This window comes from Sphaeramia orbicularis, chromosome 24 (assembly GCF_902148855.1).
Source record: "Sphaeramia orbicularis chromosome 24, fSphaOr1.1, whole genome shotgun sequence".
NCBI lineage: Eukaryota > Metazoa > Chordata > Actinopteri > Kurtiformes > Apogonidae > Sphaeramia > Sphaeramia orbicularis.
Genome location: NC_043979.1, coordinates 16108839 through 16132673, shown reverse-complemented (window position 1 = coordinate 16132673; position 23835 = coordinate 16108839). Strand labels below are relative to the sequence as shown.

The 23835-nt window shown below is 35.6% G+C and overlaps 1 protein-coding gene across 1 annotated transcript in view; it reads left to right on the top strand.

Moving 5' to 3' along the window:
• Nucleotides 1–2211: 2211 nt before the first annotated feature.
• The window catches only part of LOC115415615 (hormonally up-regulated neu tumor-associated kinase homolog A), a 30805-nt gene continuing 9181 nt past the window's right edge, over nucleotides 2212–23835 (top strand). The window contains exons 1-7 of the mRNA XM_030129256.1: nucleotides 2212–2460; nucleotides 4783–4905; nucleotides 8071–8240; nucleotides 13677–13732; nucleotides 13850–13988; nucleotides 14158–14285; nucleotides 22500–22635. Coding sequence (XP_029985116.1) covers nucleotides 2212–2460; nucleotides 4783–4905; nucleotides 8071–8240; nucleotides 13677–13732; nucleotides 13850–13988; nucleotides 14158–14285; nucleotides 22500–22635 — 1001 coding nt within the window. The remainder of the gene's footprint in view (nucleotides 2461–4782; nucleotides 4906–8070; nucleotides 8241–13676; nucleotides 13733–13849; nucleotides 13989–14157; nucleotides 14286–22499; nucleotides 22636–23835) is intronic.

Genomic DNA, 23835 nt, shown 5'->3' with positions numbered 1-23835 from the left:
TAATCAATTAGCATAGAACCATAGTTGATATCTTTTTTAAGAGCCGTCTAATTTTTATTTTGGGGTGGGAGTGTAGGTAGATTTATTTTAACTTTACAGATACTCATATTTCATGTGTATGGTATGTATGTAGTAAGACAGAAAAAATATTGAAACGTCTTCTAAAAATTTTAACATTATATTTGTGTTTCACCTACTCCTTGGTTGATCACAAATTAAATAATTGCAGTTTCAGGCATTATGATTATATTTTATTATATTTTACTATATTTTAACACTTTACTCACTTTTAAGAGGTGGATATCAGAAAAACGTGTCATATTTTTTTGTTTAAAAGTTACTTAATCTGCCGGTAACCAGAAGCATCTATTTATATAAAATGTTTAATAACTTTTGAACCTCTACTTTTATCAATACATTGAAATAATTTCAATAAAATGCAGTTTCTCAGCTTTTCAGTGTCAGCAGATGTGAACCATTTGGACGTTCAGAGACTCTGCAGTGAACATGAAAACACTGTCATATTTCTTTACACTTTAAAGCCTGGAAGTATTCCTTAGGCGACTTCCAATGCATTTTCTCTACATTTAACGTTTCCTCAGTGACTTATCACCTTATTTTATGATATTGTCCTTTGCACTTTGTATTTTTTAGTGAAAATCAGGTATTTTCCAATGTTTAATTTACTGACAGTGTAGATGTCCATAAAACCTCAGAGTAAATTCTAATATTATTATATCAAAACAGGGAAAAAAATGAGGGAAAAGTGTCTTTTTCAGCAAAATATATCCTTAACTGAACATAAAACCAAGCATCCACACAATCATTTGTCAAACTACATGGGTTTTATTGATGAATGCATGTTACAGAATGTGACTTTGTCCTCGGAACATCCAATAAAGACCTATCTGGTGCCAATAAAAAGCTGAGAAAATTGCATTTTACCTGAATTATTCCAATGTACTGATAGGACTAGTGGGTCAAACATTATTTAACATCTTAAATCAGTCGATGCTATTGGTCACATTTGATCACCAATAAAACCCTTGTAATTTTACAAATGAAAGTTGTTGGTTGTAGACACTGTTTTTTTCTGTTTAGTTAATGACATATTTTGCTGAAAAAAGTCATTTTTCTTACAATTTTCCTTTCTTTTTTATGTAACGACCTTAAACTTTACACTGAGTTTTTATGAACGTCTACATGGTCAGTAAATTAAATATAGAAAAATACTAGATTTTCACTGAAAACAGCAAAATGCAAAGGATATTGAATTTCCCCCCGGGGATCAATAAAGTATCTATCTATCTATCTATCTATCTATCTATCTATCTATCTATCTATCTATCTATCTATCTATCTATCTATCTATCTATCTATCTATCTATCTATCTATCTATCTATCTATCTATCTATCTATCTATCTATCTATCTATCTATCTATCTATCTATCTATCTATCTATCTATCTATCTATCTATCTATCTATCTATCTATCTATCTATCTATCTAATATAAATTAGTACAAATCAGTGGGAAAGGTTATAAATTTAGAAGTCATCAAAAATACTTGTAGGTTTGTAAGGGTTAAAACAGTTCATTGAAAACTATATTACCTGTCCACTTTAACAAGCCCATGTTAGAGAGTCATAAAACCTGTTCAGTGTTTCAGAGTAAAGGGAATGAGTCTATCAGTGAGAAAGGTAAATAGTCTTAGTCTTAGAGTCTTGGAAGCAGTGAGTTTGAATGGTTACTGTGTAACTGTGTGAGTATATGTGTACCTTAGTGTGGGTAAGGGGGGGTAATTACGGTGTAGAATGTCCTCCTCATCATTGGAGCTGACCTGAGAACACAACAGTTAATCATCCACTAACCGGCAGAGAGAGACAGAGTGACACAAGGAGGAGGAAGCCGGTACGCACTGCACAACTGAATTAGAACAGGGACATTTTAATGGCACCGGAGCGTTTTCTAAAGGAACAACCGGAGAAAAGTGGAGTGGAATCTTCTCCTAGCCTCTGTGGACGTAGACAAAACTACCTGACAGTGGAAGGATTGTAAAAATCTGCATCTGAGGACACACACCTGCTGCGTTTTGTTTTCCTCAATCAACCACTGTGTGTTTTTTTTAAGTTAGTATGTGAACTATCCTGTTTTTGGGTTTGACTGTGTGTGTGTGAAGCGGCCACATGGGGCCCGGGCCCCATCCGGGATGCCAGCTGCCTCAGTGAAGCCCGCTCCGGAGGACATGGTAGCAGAGGGAGGGGGCGAAGGGGAGCGCGGCGTGTCCCAATGGGAAGCCCGGGATCGGCTGCCCCTGCCCTCTCTGAAGGTCCCCAGGGAGCTGCTGCGGAGCTTCCCCCACTCCAAACGTGTGGGATCCTACTTAGTGGGGAAGATGATCAACAAGGGCTCATTTGCCAAAGTGATGGAGGGGCTGCACATCAGCACGGGGGAGAAGGTCAGTGCTGCCCCATCTGATCATAGACGTAGATGGAAGAGTGTGTGTGTGCGTATGTGTGTGTGTGTGGAGTGACACATTCTGAGGGTGGAGCAGCCCACGGGTGAAGACGCAGATCACACACATAGGATTATGATGACATGGTTCTAACTAGTGGCACAGACACTTTAAATGCTAATTACAGTCACTTAGAGTCTGTCCAAGTCTGTGGCCTGTTATTATTGTTGTTATGAAATAAAGTAATTACAGATGTGTCTGTGTTGTGTATACATAACCAGGACTGTCAGAGGGATTTTACAAGAACACAACTCCTGCCTCAGCTCATCATATTCAAACACAAAGACAAGTATGGCATTAAACATCATCATGAGGTCACAACTAGGATTTATGTTTGGCTTTTTCATGATTTTGCGGAAAAAAATGGATTTTCATTGTTTTTCCTGTAGCAGTTGTGCTCGTCCATTGTAGCTTTTTTATATTTCAGTAGTTTTAGTAGTATTTAAGTAGCATATGTATATGTAATATTTTATTCTGTAGCTTTTTACACATGCCTACATTTTTCTTTAGTATTTTGGGTGATATTTGTGTACAGTCTTTTTTGTGTTGTTTAAGTGTTTTTGCTGCTTAACAGAACTGATTTTCATTGTTCCTGTGATAGTGACAATAAAAATCTATTCTATTCTATTCTATTCTATTCTATTCTATTCTATTCTATTCTATTCTGTCTGTTCTATTCTATTCTATTCTATTCTATTCTATTCTATTCTGTCTGTTCTATTCTATTCTATTCTATTCTATTCTATTCTGTCTGTTCTATTCTATTCTATTCTGCTCTCTTCTCTTCTGTTCTTCTATTCTATTCTATTCTATTCTATTCTGTTCTCTTCTATTCTCTTCTCTTCTATTCTATTCTATTCTTCTATTCTGTTCTGTTCTATTCTACTCTCTTCTCTTCTATTCTTTTCTATTCTGTTCTTTTCTCTTCTCTTCTCTTCTATTTTATTCTCTTCTCTTCTATTCTATTCTATTCTATTCTATTTTATTCTATTCTATCTGTTCTGTTCTGTTCTCTTCTATTCTATTCTTCTGTTCTGTTCTATTCTACTCTCTTCTCTTCTCTTCTCTTCTGTTCTTCTCTTCTATTCTTTTCTATTCTATTCTATTCTGTTCTATTCTGTTCTTTTCTCTTCTCTTCTCTTCTCTTCTCTTCTCTTCTCTTCTCTTCTCTTCTCTTCTCTTCTCTTCTCTTCTCTTCTCTTCTCTTCTCTTCTATTCTATTCTCTTCTCTTCTCTTCTCTTCTATTCTCTTCTATTCTATTCTATTCTATTCTGTTCTATTCTGCTGTGCAGTGCAGTCAGCCCATGTGACAGTGTGCATGTGTGTGTAGATGTATATTTAACTTTCATCAGTCACCGAGTCCCTGACCTCTTCTCATATGTACTTGACATGGTTGTCATGGTGATAGCCAAACTCATCTGTGGGGGTGTTTGCTCCTCTTAACCCCTGTTACCCTGTGCAGATACAAGGTCTAAAGGGAGCAAACATGCAAACACTCATTACTTTGGGCTATGGTTTTTTAGGAATAGGTTTTTTGTATTCATATCCAGGACGTCAACTTTTCAGAAAAGTGCTTAAGCCTCAGATTGATTTCACCTAAAATTGCACAGGTTTTTTTTTGTTGTTTCTTTTGAAGTAACCCTGTTTGTTTTAGAAGCAATGAACCATAATTTATAGCCATGCTGTAAATACAAGACAGCAACTAAGTAAGATGAATCACAAAAATATAACATCTTAAGATAAGATAAGATAAGATAAGATAAGATAAGATAAGATAAGATAAGATAAGATAAGATAAGATAAGATAAGATGAGATGAGATGAGATGAGATGAGATGAGATGAGATGAGATGAGATAAGATAAGATAAGATAAAATGTGCATATTATACAGTGCAGACCGTCCATATTTAATTAACTGGATGTACTTTTTGTCCATTGTTTTCATCAGTAAATCTCACCTCTTTGCACATTATTGAAATAGTAGAGCTGATTATATTGTACTTTGTGCTTCGGTAAAACTTGCAGTAAGTATTTACATTGCACATTAGGTTAAATCTCCAGCACCAAAGGAAAAAAAAAGTCAAAACAACAATGATCTGATCTTTCTAATAATTGGTGTTGAAAAGCCTGTTGAGCCTCTGAACCCACAACTAATGGAGCGTCTGTGTTTATGTCAACTACCTCCAAGCGTGAGAGTGTGGAAGTGTTCATTTGATGACCGCTTTGGGCTGAATTGTGCTTAAAAGGTGTTTGTGTACATTTAGGTGGCGATTAAAGTGATTGACAAGAAGAAAGCCCGACAGGATTCATATGTGCTAAAGAACATGAAGAGAGAGCCTCGGATTCATCAGATGGTCCGACATCCTCACATCGTTGTCCTGCTGGAGGTGAGAGGGTTAAAGTCTGCAGTTTTATAACCACATCAGTACGTACAGGTACAGGTGATTGGATATAGAATAGAATAGAATAGAATAGAATAGAATAGAATAGAATAGAATAGAATAGAATAGAATAGCGAGTAAAAAGACTATCACTAGAAAATGGTTAAAGCCTGAAGCACCCACAACAGAAGAATGGGTGGACATCGTACAGGACATTTACATTCTGGAGAAGTTGACATTTTGTTTTAAGGGTCAAAAGGAATCTTTTTTCACTATGTGGTCAAAATGGACAAACTATATTAAATTTGTTATGGATGTGAAATGAATACATCGGTGATGTGAATACTTTTACATGTGAAACATTTCTATTTAGAGTGATATAAACAGTCACACCTTATAGAGTCTTGTCTTTTCATTGAAGTAATGGAGTAAGCCCTCTCTTCCAGCCCACTTTTCTTTATTTACTTTAAAAGTTCTTTATATGACAAAAAATCTTGGATAAGCATTTTTTATGTGATGTGTAGAAATTGAACTGTGCATGTAACAGAAGTTTTGTAAATTGTGCTTTTCCAAACAAACAAAGAATTTAAAAAAAAAAAGAATAGACTAGACTAGACTAGACTAGAATAGAATAGAACAGAATAGAATAGAATAGAATAGAACAGCTCTTTACTGCCACCGTTACAGGAACAATGAAAATCTGCAGCAGCAAATACTCAAAGTGCAAATAGGCTGTATAAAAATATCACACAAAATGCTGAAAAATATAGGCAATATACAAAAACTACAAGATAAATGATTAATTATACATATATCAGAATCAGAATATTCAGCATTGATTATACTTGAATCCATTCAAGTATAGAGAGAGAGAGAAATATGTATTAGGGCTGTCACACTTTAACGTGGATTAATCCATCATCATGATTAATCTTATTAAAAATCTTAAGGCAATTAACCCATCTGCAACACAGAATGACTCTGAACATCTCTGCCGACGCTTTTGGGGCAGTTTGTCCCAGTAGAGTAACCGTCACACATGAATAAATGAACAGTTGATCCAGTAGTGACTGACAGCAGAACCAACCCGTAGAGATGGAAGACCCTGAACTGTACGTTGGCCCTCTGGATGAAAATACAAGGACAAAAAAAAAACCCCAAGACAGAACAGTTGTTTACAGTTGTTTTGTTGAAAATGTTGAAGGTGTTTAGCCCTTTCAGGCATAGTGGTCACTCCAGTGGACAGTTATTCTCCAGCTGTTCTCTTGTATATTCATGGGTTTTGTTGTTTTAGTTCCATATCAGCCAACACAGTGGACACTTATGCACCATCCCATAATAATACACTGACATTCAGACCCTTGCTGTAACTTTGCTGTTCGTCGTAAACCTGATCTGCATTAGCATGTTTTAGTGTAAATCAATTGCTAATTATTGTTAGACTGTAATTAACAAACAAGTTATTTTATTTAGTTATTTATTTATTTTGCATATCCTCCTGAAACCCAGCAATGCATTGTGTCCTCTATAGGGGACAAAAGTTTAACAGTTTAACTTAAATGCTGTCCATTGCAAAGGACATTCCATTAAAAAATCAATCAATAAATAAAAATTATTTTAAAAATGTATCTGAATAAATGGTTGCATTATGCAGTTTCCAATCAAGACAATTTTTTAGTGTAAAAAAAGCTACAATTGTCAAATTCCTGGGTCTCAGGAGGATATTATCTCCATAAAATGAGTAATAACTAATATTATAGTATGATAAAATGCAATTTAGCAATTAGCGGCATTAAAAATGTTTTTATTTCATAGTTTTCACACAGTATATCACTTTCTGATGATGAGTTTTAAATACGCGTTTCTTTGCTTCAGAACTTAAATACATGGCGTCCAGCTGAGCAGACATTTTTGTGACGCCACGAAAAATAGGTTCATAAAAAAAAAAAAAATGCATTTTTTTTTAATGCCTAAAGAGGAATAAAAACACTCCAGAAAAAAATATTGACTAAGGTTCTCATAATTCATGCATGAAAGGGTTAATAAACACGTTAAGTGCATATATATTCCCTTCTTTCTTGAGCCTGTTTCTTCATGCAAAATTAAACTCAATTAATATAGATTAAAAATGAATGATATTTAATTGTGATTAATTGAAATTAATCCACAGCAACCCTGTGATTAATCTCATTAAAAATTTTAATCGTTTGACAGCACTAGTATATATTTACAGGGTGGGGAAGCAAAATTTACAATGAACATTTAGTTGTTTTTTCTCAGCAGGCACTACGTCAATTGTTTTGAAACCAAACGTATATTGATGTCATAATCATACCTAACACTATTATCCATACCTTTTCACAAACTTTTGCCCATATGAGTAATCAGGAAAGCAAACATCAAAGAGTGTGTAATTTGCTGAATGCACTTGTCACACCAAAGGAGATTTCAAAAATAGTTGGAGTGTCCATAAAGACTGTTTAGAATGTAAAGAAGAGAATGACTATGAGCAAAACTATTACAAGAAAGTCTGATAGATAGATACTATTAAAGAAGAATGGGAGAAGTTGTCACCCGAATATTTGAGGAACACTTGTGCAAGTTTCAGGAAGCGTGTGAAGGCAGTTATTGAGAAAGAAGGAGGACACATAGAATAAAAACATTTTCTATTATGTCAATTATCTTGTGGCAAATAAATTCTCATGACTTTCAATAAACTAATTGGTCATACACTGTCTTTCAATCCCTGCCTCAAAATATTGTAAATTTTGCTTCCCCACCCTGTATATACAGACACAAAATTAAATACAGTATACTACTAAAATATACAAAAAGCTAAGTCTATACTACAGAAAAATTAAATGTATACAACAAATAAGGATATATACAGGCAGTGTAGGATATGTACAAGGTAAAATAAAAATTAAACAACGTGCATGGGTGTGGTTATTACTCTGAGGTGGGGTTAACTAGGGTATTCCATTGTCCGTTATGGGGATGGTGGTTATTCAGTCAGTGGGGTGGGGGGTGGGGCGTACATTTAACCGCTTGTGGGTAAAAACTGTATATATACCAAATACATCAGACACTAGTTTTGTCTTTTTTAATTCATTTACCTCTAATAAACAGTTATCCTACAGTGAAACATCCTAATGTAATGTTGTGTGTCAGACCCTGGAGACAGAGAACAGTTACTACATGGCCATGGAGCTGTGTGCAGGAGGAGACCTGATGGACCGCATCTGTGACAGGAAGAGGCTGGAGGAGAGGGAGGTGCGACGCTACACCAGACAGATCCTCTCCGCCGTGGACCACCTCCACAAACACGGCATCGTACACCGGTGAGACTACACACACACACACACACACACACGGATGGATGCAGTCTACAGTGACTGTCTCCATACGCTTCATCTCCTAGTCTCCATATTAATTTGGTTCGATGAAGTTTACGTTTATTAGTTACTAGTACATTACTTGAGTATCTATATTTTCTGCGTCTTTGTACCAAGGTTACAGGGGTTGGACAAAATAATGGAAACACCTTAAAAAATCAACAAAATATAATTTAATATGGTGTAGGTCCGCCTTTTGCGGCAATTACAGCCTCAATTCTCCGAGGTATTGATTCATACAACTTGTGAATTGTTTCCAAAGGAATTTTAAGCCATTCTTCAGTTAGAATACCCTCCAACTCTTTTAGAGACGATGGCGGTGGAAATCGACGTCTTACTTGAATCTCTAAAACTGACCATAAATGCTCAATAATGTTGAGGTCTGGGGACTGTGCCGGCCATACGAGATGCTCAACTTCATTAGAATGTTCCTCATGCCATTCTTTAACAATTCTAGCTGTATGGATTGGGGCATTATCATCTTGAGGTGAAGGTGTTTCCATTATTTTGTCCAACCCCTGTATAATAGTTTTGGGTTTTTCATTATAGTTTAGTTTAATTTAGTTTTGACTTTTTTTTCTCTAATTCAGTTAGTTTTAATTCGTTTTTAGAGCAGGATTGCTACTTTTTATTAGTTTTCGTTATTTTCTAAATGCTTAGTTTTAGTTTAATTTTAGTTTCTTTATATCTTTTATCTTCTTCACCGTCAAATTCAAATAAATCACAGACAGGACTCTGCTGCTTTCTCCCAACTTTAGTCTTCATGTTTCCAGGTAGAGTGGGGACCAGAAGATGACTGGAAACCACCAGTGACCACAAGTGACGGACCGTTAAATATCATTTGGTGCCAGCAGATAAAATTGCTTGAGGGAAATAAATCGATTTTATATCAATCCGACATTGACAAAGACGAAAACTAAGGGAATTTTATCCAGAATTTTTATCCGTTTTAGTTAGTTTTGTAAACACACAATACAGTTTCAGTTAGTTATCGTTTTTTTCCTTTAATTATGGTTTTTATTTCTTTCAGTTAACGAAAATGTTTTTACAATTTTAGTTTTCATCATTTCGTTAGTTTTCATTAACGATAATAACCTTGCTTTGTACCACCTTGCTTATATTTTACCTTCCATTCCACCAGACAGCAGATTTACATTCAGCTTCAGTTACCAGTTCAGTTTCAGATTACACTTTCTCATCCAGTGAAAACCACATACCTGTTTCCGTCTGTTTGTTTTGCATGTTTGTGATAAAGGATGAGGTTTATGGTTGAGTTGAAAATTCTCAGTATTCTTAAACTTAACAAACTCTGTAAAAACCCACTTAAGTTTTCTAGAAAATGCATCGTCACAAAGCTGAAAACAGGACATTTTACACATATGTGCTTCTCTTGTATGTCACTTAGTAAAACACTGGTAGTGACCATTGTACTGCAAGTGACTTTTCTCACTTTAAGTATATTTTGATGATAAAACATACTTTATTTTATTTAGGTTAGATTTTGAATGCAAAACTTTTACTTGTGGACTGAGAATGTGTGAATCCCTAAAAAGTCTTTTAACAGTATTAAATTAAAAATTATAGTTAAATGTGTTGTTCAAAGGTCTTAAAAATTCCACCGAAACCATAAACAAGATGTAAATTTTTCTTTGGAAATCTTTGTAAAGTACATGATTAGTATTTTGTATTTTAGCGGAACAGAAAAATATAGGAACCACCAACTATCCTTCACAGGGGAGGGGGATAGTTTTAGGCAAGCACTTTCACAGCTTCAACTTCAGTAGCAGAAGCATCAAAAATATACATTTAGAGTTAGATAGATGAATAATCCTGTGGTTCAAGGTAAAAACTATAGTTGCTTTTCCATTGGACGCCTGTGCAAAACTTTACCAATATTTACAAAATGTCAAAAAAACAGAAGTACATAATGTCGTTTTTTCCATTAAATCACAAATGCGATGATTTGTTTATTTATTATCACGAGATGATACAAGAAGTCATTCCATAAACATGGCGACGAACATAAATATGGTGTTGATTTACAGATATATTCATTATAATTATATATTACCCCTCTATCTCGTACTAAATTAACCCTTTCATGCTTAGTGGTCACTACAGTGGACCACTATTCTACAGCTGTTCTCTTGTACAGGGTGGGGAAGCAAAATTTACAATATTTTGAGGCAGGGATTGAAAGACAGTGTATGACCAATTAGTTTATTGAAAGTCATGAGAATTTATTTGCCACAAGAAAATTTACTTAATAGAAAATGTTTTTATTCTATGCGTCCTCCTTCTTTCTCAATAACTGCCTTCACACGCTTCCTGAAACTTGCGCAAGTGTTCCTCAAATATTCGGGTGACAACTTCTCCCATTCTTCTTTAATAGTATCTTCCAGACTTTCTGGTAATAGTTTTGCTCATAGTCATTCTCTTCTTTCCATTATAAACAGTCTTTACGGACACTCCAACTATTTTTGAAATCTCCTTTGGTGTGACGAGTGCATTCAGCAAATCACACACTCTTTGACGTTTCCTTTCCTGATTACTCATATGGGCAAAAGTTTCTGAAAAGGTATGGATAATAGTGTTAGGTATGATTATGACATCAATATATGTTTGGTTTCAAAACAATTGACGTAGTGCCTGCTGAGAAAAAACAACTAAATGTTCATTGTAAATTTTGCTTCCCCACCCTGTACACTCATGGATTTAGCTGTTTTAGTTCCATATCAACCAACACAGTGGACACTCATGCATCATTTCATACAATGCAATTCATACCATTACTGTAACTTTGTTGTTCTTGATAAACCTGATCTGCAGTAAGATGTTTGAGTGCTTGTTATTGTTTTTAGACTGTAATTAACAGTTTTTTAAACAAAGTTTTGTTTTGTTTTGTTTTGTTTTGGTTTTTTTGCATGAGTGAGTAAGGACTAGTATTAGAATATGTTAAAATGTGAGAAAACATCAGATTAGCTGCGTTAAAAATGTTTTTATTTTATAGTTTTCAGAAAGTATATCAGTAAATATGTATCTTTGCTTCAGAATTAAATGCGTGGTGTCCAGCTGAGTAGACATTTTTGCAACTCCATGAAAAATAGGTTCATAATAAAGAATTTCAGTCGCTTTGTTTTTTTAATGCCTAGAGTTATAAACACTCAGGAAAAAAAAAACTTGATTAAGGCTCTTATAATTCACACATGAAAGGGTTAAAAAATGATTGGGTTTCCTGGTGTGTCCACACATACCGCAACATGTTTCTTCTTCTTCTTTTGCTTGTTGTAACGTCCGTCCAACCTCCTCCACCCTCATCTACCTTCTTTTGTGTATTTGTCTTTTGTCAGTATTTGTCTCTGTATTTATTCTTCGATTACCATTTAGTATTAACTTCGTATCTGTTTACCCGTTGGATGTATGTTTGTCCCTTGGTTGTTTATTGTAAAGCGTCTTTGAGTACTTAGAAAAGCGCTATATAAAACTGATGTATTATTATTATTATTATTATTATTTAACATCTGTTTTTTTTAATTCACCTGACTCTAGTTGCGAAAAAAGGTCTTACCATTGCAGTTTTGCGTGATATACAATTTGCGCTACACCTGAAAAACCACCTCTTGCCAGCGCAAAAACTTTTAATCGAAAAATGAGACTTTTGGCGAAATTTTCGTTTTTCCATTAGGTAAATTTTTATGCGCAAGTTCTATTTGCGCAATTTGAGGGTCAATGGAAAAGCGACTTATGATGCCCATTGTACTTTTTGCTACTTAATGAATTCCCAGACTTAAATATAATTAAAATGGACTTGACAAAGTCTTAAATGTGGCTTCCTCCAACCTGCCAATACCCTGTATGTATCTATATTACTGTGTTACTTAAGTAAAGGATGGGAATAATTATTTGTCAGGTTGAATGAGCTATTACTATGTTCTAAAAAGCTCATTAACAGAGGCTTTTCCCACATCCCTGTGACCCAAACCCACCTGAAAGCAGTAGCTGTTTTGGTGTGTGGTGGATGTTAAAGTCAGACCATGTCCAGTATATTCACACACACACACACACAGAGTAGTTTGCAGGGCATTAACAGCATACAGAGGAGGAAATGCTGCAAAAAGGGTCATATTTGGCTCTGAGGAGTGTGGGAGCGGAGAGTGTTATTTTAGTGGCATTTTAGTATGTGTAGGTGTCAGAGATCCAATACTCACACGCACACACACACACACACACACACACGCACACACACACGTTCACCGTAACCACATACAATATTCACAGCACTGGGCTTTTGTTTAAGACCTTGGCTCCTCTCAAGGTGGGAATGTGATTACCAGGCAATGACCTCATCATCCTGCGCCGGCGCCATGATTCACACATCATCACGACATCATGGACTTCCTCTCTAATGAAGTCCCTCAACGATGTCGCTCTGAACCCTTCAATCACACCCTTTTCTGTCACACACACACGTTCTGGCGCACATGCATACACTCAGTCACACACTCGCCACCGCAGAGATGATTAAACTAGAAATAAATGGAAAATTTGCACTTAAACGCACCTCCTGCCACCCACATTCAGTAGGTTTACCACATACATTTTCTCCTTTATGACAATGTCTGCTCTCGCTCTTTCGCGCTCGTTTTTCCCCCTCTCTTCCTGCGTCTGACTTAGAACTTTTCCCAGGTCGTGTGAGCAGCGTTCTGTTGGTTAGATGAAAGCAGATGAAAGCAACATGGCTGATTCCAAAGCTATAGTTTATAGGGGATCTCTCCCTCCTAACCACAGATTTTCATTTAGATTGGTAGTTTTAGAGCATTCAAGTGGTTGGTGGTGCTTTCAGGGAGTGAGGCAACTTTTCCAGGTGAACACAGAGTTATTGCTTTGGTTTAGACAAGCGAGTGAAGCAAAAATGCTTAAGTAGGGCTTGAACGTTTCAGTTTGGTTTCACGGTAAATATTTCATTTGAAACCTAAACTGAATGTGATGGGTGTTGAGAAGAGTCCAAAACAAACTAATCCCTCAAATTGTCAGAAAATATTCACCTGGAAATATTGCAAATAAAACTTTTTTTGTTTTTAAAGCTTGAATTCGACCCAAACCCAAATTTAGGTTTGGTTTTCCTTTGCTTCTGTGGGTCCAGTCTGGTCCCACATAATGGTTATCCATAAATACACAGAAAAAGGCTTAGTAAGGCCAAACACGCACTGTGAGAGATCTTAAATTTAACTGGCACACTGGTGTTTGTCAAAGTAAATGGTCTCGAAACACTATTCTGGAGGGAAATGTCTAAAATTAAAAAGAATCTTGTAGGATTTGGAAGAAGGTTCATGATAACCACAGTTCCCTTTTGAAGTAACGCCTCTCTTTCTTCTTTTGTAGAGATTTAAAGATTGAAAACTTCCTGTTGGATGAACATAACAACATAAAGATTGTGGGTATGTTTGCATAATTTCTTTCTACAAATGTTCGCATAGGACTGAAATCCCTGTATATTGTTTCAGCTGCTCATGTGCTACAGAGTGACCTGAATATAAAAATGATGTCTCACACAGACTTCGGCCTCAGTAACACACTGAAGGCAGAATCTCTGTCTCTGGAGTTGCTCAACACCCAGTGTGGAAGCCCTGCCTACGCTGCCCCTGAGCTGCTGGCTCACAGGAAATATGGGCCCAAAGTGGACGTGTGGTCCGTGTAAGTGATAATGTCTGCGTAGGCGGCCTGCCGTCTGACCTGGTCAAATGTTCCATAGTCGACACTGATGACAGATCTTGAAGACAGTTTTGGAGTTTTGCTATTTAAGTCTAATTCTACTTGGCCTATAAATCATGTGAATGTGTTTATGTTTGTGTTTGTTTTGCAGAGGTGTGAGTATGTTTGCCATGCTGACGGGGACACTGCCCTTCACTGTTGAGCCTTTCAACATCAAACACCTGCATCAGAAGATGGTCAACGGGGAGATCAGCAGCATCCCCAGTGACGTCAGCAAAGGTAAGTCCATATTTCACCTGTTTGAGCAGCTTCTATTCTGCAGCAGTAAAATGTACAGTATTTCACTACAGGTTATGGTGCATATACACTTTAATTAGGGCTGTGTATTGGCAAGAATCTGGCGATACGATACAAATCACAATACTAGGTTCACAATATGATATATCACGATTTATCATGATACTGTTAAAAAGGCAATTTATTTGTTTTTCTTTTTTTAAAATGATTATTTCCTTGAATAATTGAGTTACACCAGAAATATGCACAAATACTAAACACATTTTTATTTGATCACAGCAGGATCTAATGCTATATCACAAAATGTTCCTGTGTTCAAACTTAAATTATGTTCAACAGACATTACAGTATTAAGATCCTGCTCAAATGTTCATATTCTATTAGTTCATAACTAACGTCTTGACATTATTTTTGTGCAATCCCAACAAAGGAACTAACATTATTTAATAAAAGTGTTAAATAATAATAAACTAAATATAAACAAAAAACAAAAATGAACCTCCACAATATCTGCATTTAAAAAAAAAAACCTAAAAATATCGATACAGTACTTTTTAATATCGATACAGTATTGCGTAAAGCAATATCGCGATATATTGCAGAGCCGAAATTTTCTTACACCCCTAACTTTAATGCATTTACCATACTCAAAATGAATGACCATTTTTATTGTGTATGACTTGGATTCCTTCAGTGTTGTCTTATATTAATAATATTAAAGCATATGTGACTTGTATGAAGTTGCTATCTTTCGTAGATGTTAACACTATACTGTAGAGATGAGGAATATATGGAAAATAGTGCGTTGACCCGTGGAAATCCACAGGTTCTAGAAACAGTAGAGTTGATGAACTGGGGAGCGGAGCTAAGTTTACTGGTGTAATACACAGATTAGGAAAGAATATAATGGCCCTCAGTTTGTTTAGTATTGAAATCAAAAGTAACAGATAAGAATGTATTCATAGATACCTAGTATATTTGTTTGAAAGGGCTTAGTCTTCAAGGATTTTAAAATAGCTGGAGTTATCCATGGCTTTGATTGTTTGTGTTTAGAAGATGTAGACTGAAGAGGGAAACAAATCAAAACAAGAAAAGCACTCAGAGAGTGCAGATCTACCCCCCCCCCCCCCCGAAATTCCAAACTGAATTTTTTTTTTTTTTTTGCTAAAATTAATTTTTTTTTAATCATGTAATAGTTTGCTATACAATGTTGCAAACAAACATTAATTTTATAGGACATTTAGTCTATATAATGTATTTTTATTATGGACGGAGGCAGAAAAGCCAGGTGTAGATTACTGCACAAAGTGAGAATTTGATTTTCCTTGGTCAGGATATGTACAGTCAGTCCAGCTTGGATTTACAAGGCTGACAATTAATACTGAACAAACAAGAACTCAAACCATGAATTATGAAAGAGCTGCAGCATCTGAAACCGACCACAATGAACATTTGACAGATAAACAGTACCACAGAGCTTCAGTTTCAGCTTCAGAGTTTGTCATGTCTTTTATGGATTGTTATTGTCTCTCTCAGCTCAACATATATTTTGTTAGTAAGTTTTTACTTTTATTTTTCTCAATTACTAGAAATTTCAGGTGACCCCACGTGGGGTCCTGACCCCAAGGTTGAAAACCACTGCTCTAGTTCTTAATCCTCTGTATTGACCCCTTTAACATTAATGACAGCTTGAAGTCTTTTGTGGTAGTTGTGGATGAGGCACTTTATTTTCTCAGATGGTCAAGCTGCCCATTCTTCTTCGCAAAACACCTTGAGACCTCCCCCAACTGACTCAGTGATATTGAGGTCAGGAGACTGAGATGGTCACTCCTTCACCCTCACTTTTTTCTGCTGTACTGTAGTCTATAGTCACTTTTCCATTGACCCTCAAATTGTGTGAATATAACTTGCACATAAAAATGTACCTAATGGAAAAACGACAATTTCACCAAAACTTTCGTTTTTTGATTAAAGGTTTTTGCGTTGGCAAGAGGTGGTTTTTCAGTCGTAGCACAAATGGTATTTCACACAAAACTGCAATAGAAAGACCTTTTTCTGTATTCTGTGGGGCCATGGCTCAGGTGGTAGAGCGGGTCGTCCAATAACCAAAGGGTTGGTGGTTCAAATCCCGCTCTATCCTAGTTGTTGTGTTCCTTGGTCAGTCTGTTGACACTTCACCCTCCTTGCCTCCAGTGCCACTCACACTGGTGTATGAATGCGTATGAATGTTTGGTGGTGGTCAGAGGGGCCGTAGGCGCAAATTGGCAGCCACGCTTCTGTCAGTCTGCCCCAGGGCAGCTGTGGCTACAGATGTAGTTTACCACCACCAGAGGGAGAATGTGAGAGCGAATGAAAAACGCTATATAAAATCCAATCCATTACTATAAAAAAAAAAAAAAAAGCAATAGAAAGACCTTTTTCTGCAACTGGAATCACGTGAATTAAAAAAATGGATGTTGACGAACGTTACAACAAATGAAGAAGAAGAGTTTTAAAAGAAACCTGTTGCGGTATGTGTAGACACACTGGGAAACCAAATCATTTTTTTAATTTAGTATGGGATAGAGGGGTAATATATAATAATAATGAATAAATCTGTAAATCAACACCATATTTACGTTCGTCACCATGTTTATGGAATGACTTCTCGTGTCATCTTGCAATAATAAATAAACAAATCATCGCATTTGTGATTTAATGGAAAAACCGACATTACGCACTTCTGTTTTTTGACATTTAGTAAATATCGGTAAAGTTTTGCACATGTGTGTCAATGGAAAAGCAACTAATGACAGGCGGACTTGGCCTTGTGTTTTGGGTCACTGTCATGTTGGAACACCATGACCGTCCCATACACATTCTATCAGGGTATGTAAACTTATGAGCACAACTGTACTTCCTCCATCCCATCATATTCAGATATTTAAAATTCTAGAGTAATTTACACCTTTCTTTCTTTCTTACTACTTTTACGTTTATGTAATATTTGGTATTCCATATACTTGTACTTCACTGCTCCTCAGCTCTGTTTTCTTTCTCCTCTATGTACTTTTAACAGCACTAATGAGTTTATGCTTGGCTATCCCTTCAAGCGCTAAACAAATGGCAGCAACAAAACACCTAAAATAGATGTAATTCAGACTGGATGAATTCCCTGCCTCTCCTTTACATCTAATGAGGGGATTTCCATTTGTAAAAGGGCTCCTCGGTGCATGGATATCTTGAGTAATGCACACCCAGGTAACAACTAAATTTGTTTTGAAACCTGAAAATGAAAATGACTCATTACACACATATCCTGGAGATTTATTTGGGACGTTTGATTGCGCTCCTGTCGAGTGAAACGAAGGAAAATCTATGTAACATGGGTCTTTCTCCTTCTACTCGCTCTTCACCGAGTACACAGATGCCACATTTGTACAGACTGTCTCTGTTTCTCCGTCCTATTCTGGTCTGTTTCTCACACATAGTCACTCCATTACACTCTGTCATGGCGCCATTTCACCACAAACAAACAGAGCTCCTGTTACTGTGGCGAAAACAGGTACGGCTCAGATGCTCTGAAACTGTGACACGATCAGATTAGTGGCTGTATCGCTGCCACAGACGGCTATCTGAGACATCGACAGCAACTTTCAGACTTCATTCCGATTTTGATTGGAGTTGTATCACCACAGGAGTTGTACAACAGTCTTTAAACTATCACAGGAGTTTAACACATGGAACTACTGCCTCAGTTTTATGAGCACTGTCAAACAGGTTCAAAATATACAGGTTTGTTATGTCATTTATTTATGATTATTGACTAATGAAATAATATTCTACGTGTAATGATTGAAACAAAGTGATTCTACTATCTATAAGTAAGCTGATCTTTGTCATTAACCCATAAAGACCCACTGTTCCTTTTGTGTCAGTTCCCAAATAGATTTTTCTCTATATTTAACCTTCCTTAAGAGATTTATAACCATTTATTGTAATATTATCTTCTGTATTTTGTGTGTTTTCAGTGAAAATCAGGTATTTTCCTATATTTAATTTACAATTCACGTAGACGTTCATAAAAGCTCATAGTAAAGTTGAGGGTTATTATATTAGAAATGGAGAAAACAAAAAAGTGACTTTTTCAGCAAATTTATCATTATCTGAATATAAAAAAAATCTCTCCATCTATTGTCATTTATCAAACTCAGTGTTACTTTTGTGGCAGTTCCCAAATGAATTTTTCTCTATATTTAACCTTCCTTAAGTGATTTATAACCATTTATGGTAATATTATCCTCTGTATTTTGTGTTTTTTCAGTGAAAATCAGGTATTTTCTTATATTTAATTTACTAATCATGTAGATGTTAATAAAAGCTCATAGTAAAGTTGAGGGTTATTTTATTAGAAGCAGAGAAAACTAAAAAAAAAAAAAAAAAAAAAAAAGGGACTTTTTCAGCAAATTTATCATTAATTGAACATAAACAAGTGTCTCCATCCACTGTCACTGATCCAACTCCATGGGTTTTACTGGTGAATCAATGTTGTTGAAGATGATGGTGTTTCCACGTTCACTACGGAGCCTCTGAACGTCCAAATGGGTCATATCTGATGACCATGAAAAGATGACAAACTGTATTTTACACAAATTATTTACATGTATTGATAGGATTAGTGGATCAACAGGTATTAACCCTGTAAAGCCTGAACCATTAAATCATTAATAGAAAATTCCAGTTCTTTGAAACTGGAGCCTTTATTGGTCCTTCTGAACAACAAAAAATACATATTTTTCAAATATCAGTTTCTATGTATGATTTTCTATTTTGTATCATATTTGGTACATCTGGTCTCACTGCTCAAATATTATTATTTTTGAACAAACAAAAACATAATATAACCCAAACATGTCTGACAAATTGGTAATTCCTTTTCAAAATTGGCAAAGTTCTGCCTCCTTCCTCATTAATGACAATCTTGTATAGCATCACTGGAAAGGCCTCTGGTGAATGAATTCCTCCCTCCTGGTGGATTATCCGTGTATTGCATGTGTCTAATTGTGTACATCAGGTTTTTCAAGACAAAAAATATCACACTGATCATGAAGAGGGCTTCAAATGTATCAAATATGATATGTTTGGCATTTTAGGGTTAAACAGTTTACATCAGTAGATAGTTTTGGTTGCCAGTGGATATATTTGGGTCTTTATGGGTTAAAACCTACTTTGGCTCCATCAGTAAAAGCAAAATATTCCATCGCAGTGACTGGGATAGAACTTCCATTCCAGTTACATCCATGGACTTGTAATTTTACAGAAAAGGAGTCACACTAACACAAGTTCACCCTGGTTGTAACAAAAGAGCACTAAACAGTGGGTAGATTCAAAGTCCTGTCTTCACACCACTGTCTCTGACACAGTTTCAGTGAATCAACAGTGTGAAGTGATGCCCATTTTAACCCTTTCATACACGAATTATGAGAACCTTAATCAAAAATTTTTCCTGAGTGTTTTTATTCCTCTTTAGGCATGAAAAAAAAGCAATGCAATTGAAAATTTTCTTCTGAAAAAAATAAAATAATAAATAATAATAATAATAATAATAAAATAAAATAAAAATAACTTTAAAAATTGGAAAAAAAAAAAAAAAAACATTAAAAAAAAAAATGAAAAAAAAAAATTCTTATGAACCTATTTTTCATGAAGTTGCAAAAATGTTCACTCAACTGGACACCACATGTTTAATTTTTGACGCACAGAAAGATGTATTTACTGATAAATTGTTTGAAAACTATGGGGAGGGCTTTGTGATTCTGGGGGTTTATGCTCAGGAGAGATCTACATAATGTTACCAATTCATGTCAGAAAAGATATGTAGTGTCTTAAAACTGTCATAAAGATATGTGGAAAAAAAAAACAAAAAAAAAACCCAAAATCTATGAATATACAAGAGAAAAGCTGTGGAATAGCTGTCCACTGTAGTGACCAGTATGCATGAAAGGGTTAAAGAACTTACATATCTAAAAAAAAAAAAAAAAAAAAAGCATATCTAACATTAGCCCTTTCTCTTATAATTTAATCCATAAAGACCCAGTGTTACTTTTGTGGCAGTTCCCAAAAGAATTTTTTCTCTATATTTAACCTTCCTTAAGTGATTTATAACCATTTACTGTAATGTTATCTTCTGTATTTCATGTTTTTTCCATGAAAGGCATTTTCCTACATTTCATTTACTGATCATGTAGATGTTTGGGTCTTTGTGGGTTAAATAGGGTAAGTATAATTCAAGCGTACATGGAGAAAACACACATGGCCCAATTTAGTACAAAAAAACCATATGTATTCAGTGTTTTTGTTTCATTTTTCATACTGTATCATAATCTGGGCTCACATACAGAGTATGACCATGCAACTACTTCATGGTTTACCAAGATGGTGGCACACACACGTAAACACAGCAGCTAGGAGTTGTCTCAATTGATATGGTATTATCATGTTTTTGTATTGCTTTGCCATTTTTGGGGATGCTTGAATTTATCTTGGGGTTTTTTACAATGACAATAAAGTACTGAAGTGAACTGAATTTGTATAAAACAGCGTTGAAGATAAAGGACCAAAAACATTTAATTTTCTTCATTACTGCAGTACAGTTAAAAATGGCAGCTTTAGACACTTGAAAATGTCATGTTCTTGGCGAATGTTACTTTACTGTATAAGATTATTCATAATTTAGCACCACAACCTTTAAAACAGACAGAGTCCAGGTCAGAATGAGCCTCCACCAAATGGGATTCATTCATTCATTCAGTCATTCATTCATTCATTCATTCATTCATTTTCCCAACTGCTTAGTCCTCATGAGGGTCCAGAGGAGACTACTATGTTAAATTCCAATTCACAACATTCGGGCAAAACTGCTTCTCACTTACAGGGGTCATATTTTGCTAAACCCACTTTTATTAGTCTTTGGTTCATTTATTTGTGTATTTGGACCCTAATAGTTCAAAAAGGTTGAATTTGAACCCTCCAGGTGCTGCAAAGCTATCTTTATGATGATTTTGGCAAAAAGTCAAGTGGATTTCTGCAACCCGTTTTAATTCCAGCTTAATTTGTTACGTCTATAACTAGTTATGTCACAACATTTGCACATATAAGGTCAAGACTTCTGACGAACATTACTCTGAGTACGACATAATTGTTTGTCAGCAGCAGCGGTTTTAGTCCATACTGAAAATATGTCCAAATTTCGAGCCAATGTTCAGTTGTTGGTTGAACAGGACAGAGCAGCATAGTCAACAACCTGGAGGGGGTGGGGCATGAAGTGGCTCATTTGCATTTAAAGGGCCAGCGCTCAAAATGACCTTTCTGGTGTCATTACTCAGAAATAGGGTTGAAGATGGACCTGTGGATTTGAATTAATGACGAATTCAGACCCAAGCATAGCATTTACAGTTCATGTAGACCACAGGGAAATGTTTTAAAATGCATAATTCCATTTTTTTTAAAAAGCAAAATATTACTCCTTTAAGGCAGCAGGAATGGGGAATTGTTTACCTCTGTATATCACTGAATGTAGTCCTCTTAAACATTTTAAATGTAGTTGAATGATGATTAGACATGTAATCACTGAACTCAGAGACTCTGAACATGGTCAGCAGTGATACCGAGCGTCTGATGTCAATGGGTTTTACTGATGTATTGTTTGACTTTTCAATCAGTAAATCAATCAGTAAATCAATCAATGACTCAATCAAATTTTATTTATATCGTGCCACATAGATAATAAAAGTTATCTCATGACAGTTTACATTTAGAGCTGGTCCAAACCAGACTCTACTTTTTCTCACTTTAGTGACTGTTAAATGTGTGTTTCCTATTTGATGACTGGTATTTATTCATGTTGCTGATGCTGGGATAGTAACTGTAATTTTATATCATGGTCTTTTATATAGTATTTTACTGTTGCATTTATGTTAACATATTTGGATGTTACCATAACCTACATATCACCTGGCCTTCATCCAGGAAGGAACTACAGATGAAAATGAGCTCCCTATTTCTGGTGCAATATCAGCATTGTGCGCTGTCCCTGCAAAAAAAAAAACAATAAATAAATAAATAAAATGTTAGTGGTTTAATCCTACATTTCTTTTGTCCACAGACTTGATTCAAACCCTTCCACGTGTCCTGTACTGACTGTCTCCATTCCTGCAGGTGCAGTGTCGTTCGTGTTGTCTCTCTTGGAGCCAGACCCGGCGAAAAGACCGAGTATCCGAGCTGCAATGGAGGAGCGGTGGATCAATGAGGGATACGCCAAGAAACCACTTCATACTCTCACTCATAAAAACAGGTAGAGATGTAGAGTACGACTGCAGTCTGACAGACCGACTGATTTATTGGACGACTGTGACCCAGGAGGTAGAGCAGGTCGTTACTCACACTGGTGTATGAATATGAGTGAATGTTTGGTATAAAAGCTATATAAATCTATTCTTATTATTAATATACTGAACAACAGACACTGCAATATTCATCAGAAATTACCATTGAACTAAGAGCTCTAGCAGTCTCTATTTTGTAGCAGTACTTGTAACTATTTTAACTATTTCTGTCTAAGTGAAATTGTTATCCTCAATGGATGAACTAAAAAAAAAAGGATCTTAGATGCTGCGATGTGGAGATATACTGGACCAAAGTTATTTGGAAGCGCCAACATTTTTTTTTTCACTTTTCAGCATGCTATATTTTGTGAAATATGCAATTATGGATCTTCTGCAAAAGTTAGACACATTTTATCTTAAAACAACTCCTCAAAATTTCATTCATCTATCAAGAATAGTTCATAACTTCTTGAACTTATCTTCTTTCATCAATTTTATGGTAAAGTTAGTCTCATGGCCCATTTTCAAAGCCCCAAAATATATAATCAGTACAATAAGTTTTGGCTGAAATTCTGCAGATTGGTTACTAGAACTAATCATGTTATTTTCTGAACCTATGAAGCAAATCAGAAGTGGTTAGTTGAATATATTTTCTGAAATCTGATGATTTAAGGTGGATTTACGTTAAATGTAAATACATAATGTGCTGTACTCAGATCTCATGTACATATGAGACAATCTGATTAAAGAAGGAACAAACACAAAAAATAAATCATTGTGGATTCATCCTCATACTTTGTATACTATAATACCATTTACATCCACATACTGTGTTGTGTGCTGGTTGGCCGGGCCTTGGGACCCTCTTTGTTGGCCCCTGGTCCTTGGAGGGGTAGCGGTTGCATGCCTCTGTTCATCCCTGAGGTCACCTCAGTCTCTTTGCCTTATTCTCTTTGCTTTACTCTGATGCAGTCACTCTGTCTCGAGAGATTATTGTGAACAACTGATGTTGTGTGGATTTGTTGCTGGTATTATTTAGGCTGTCGTTTGTGATATTCTGTTCATGTTTTCTTTTCTTATATTTTTCATTTAATAGTTCTTATTTATTTTATTTTACTTTATTGTAATTTTTTCTGCCTAGTTTACTCAGTTCTGATTCTAGTTATTAT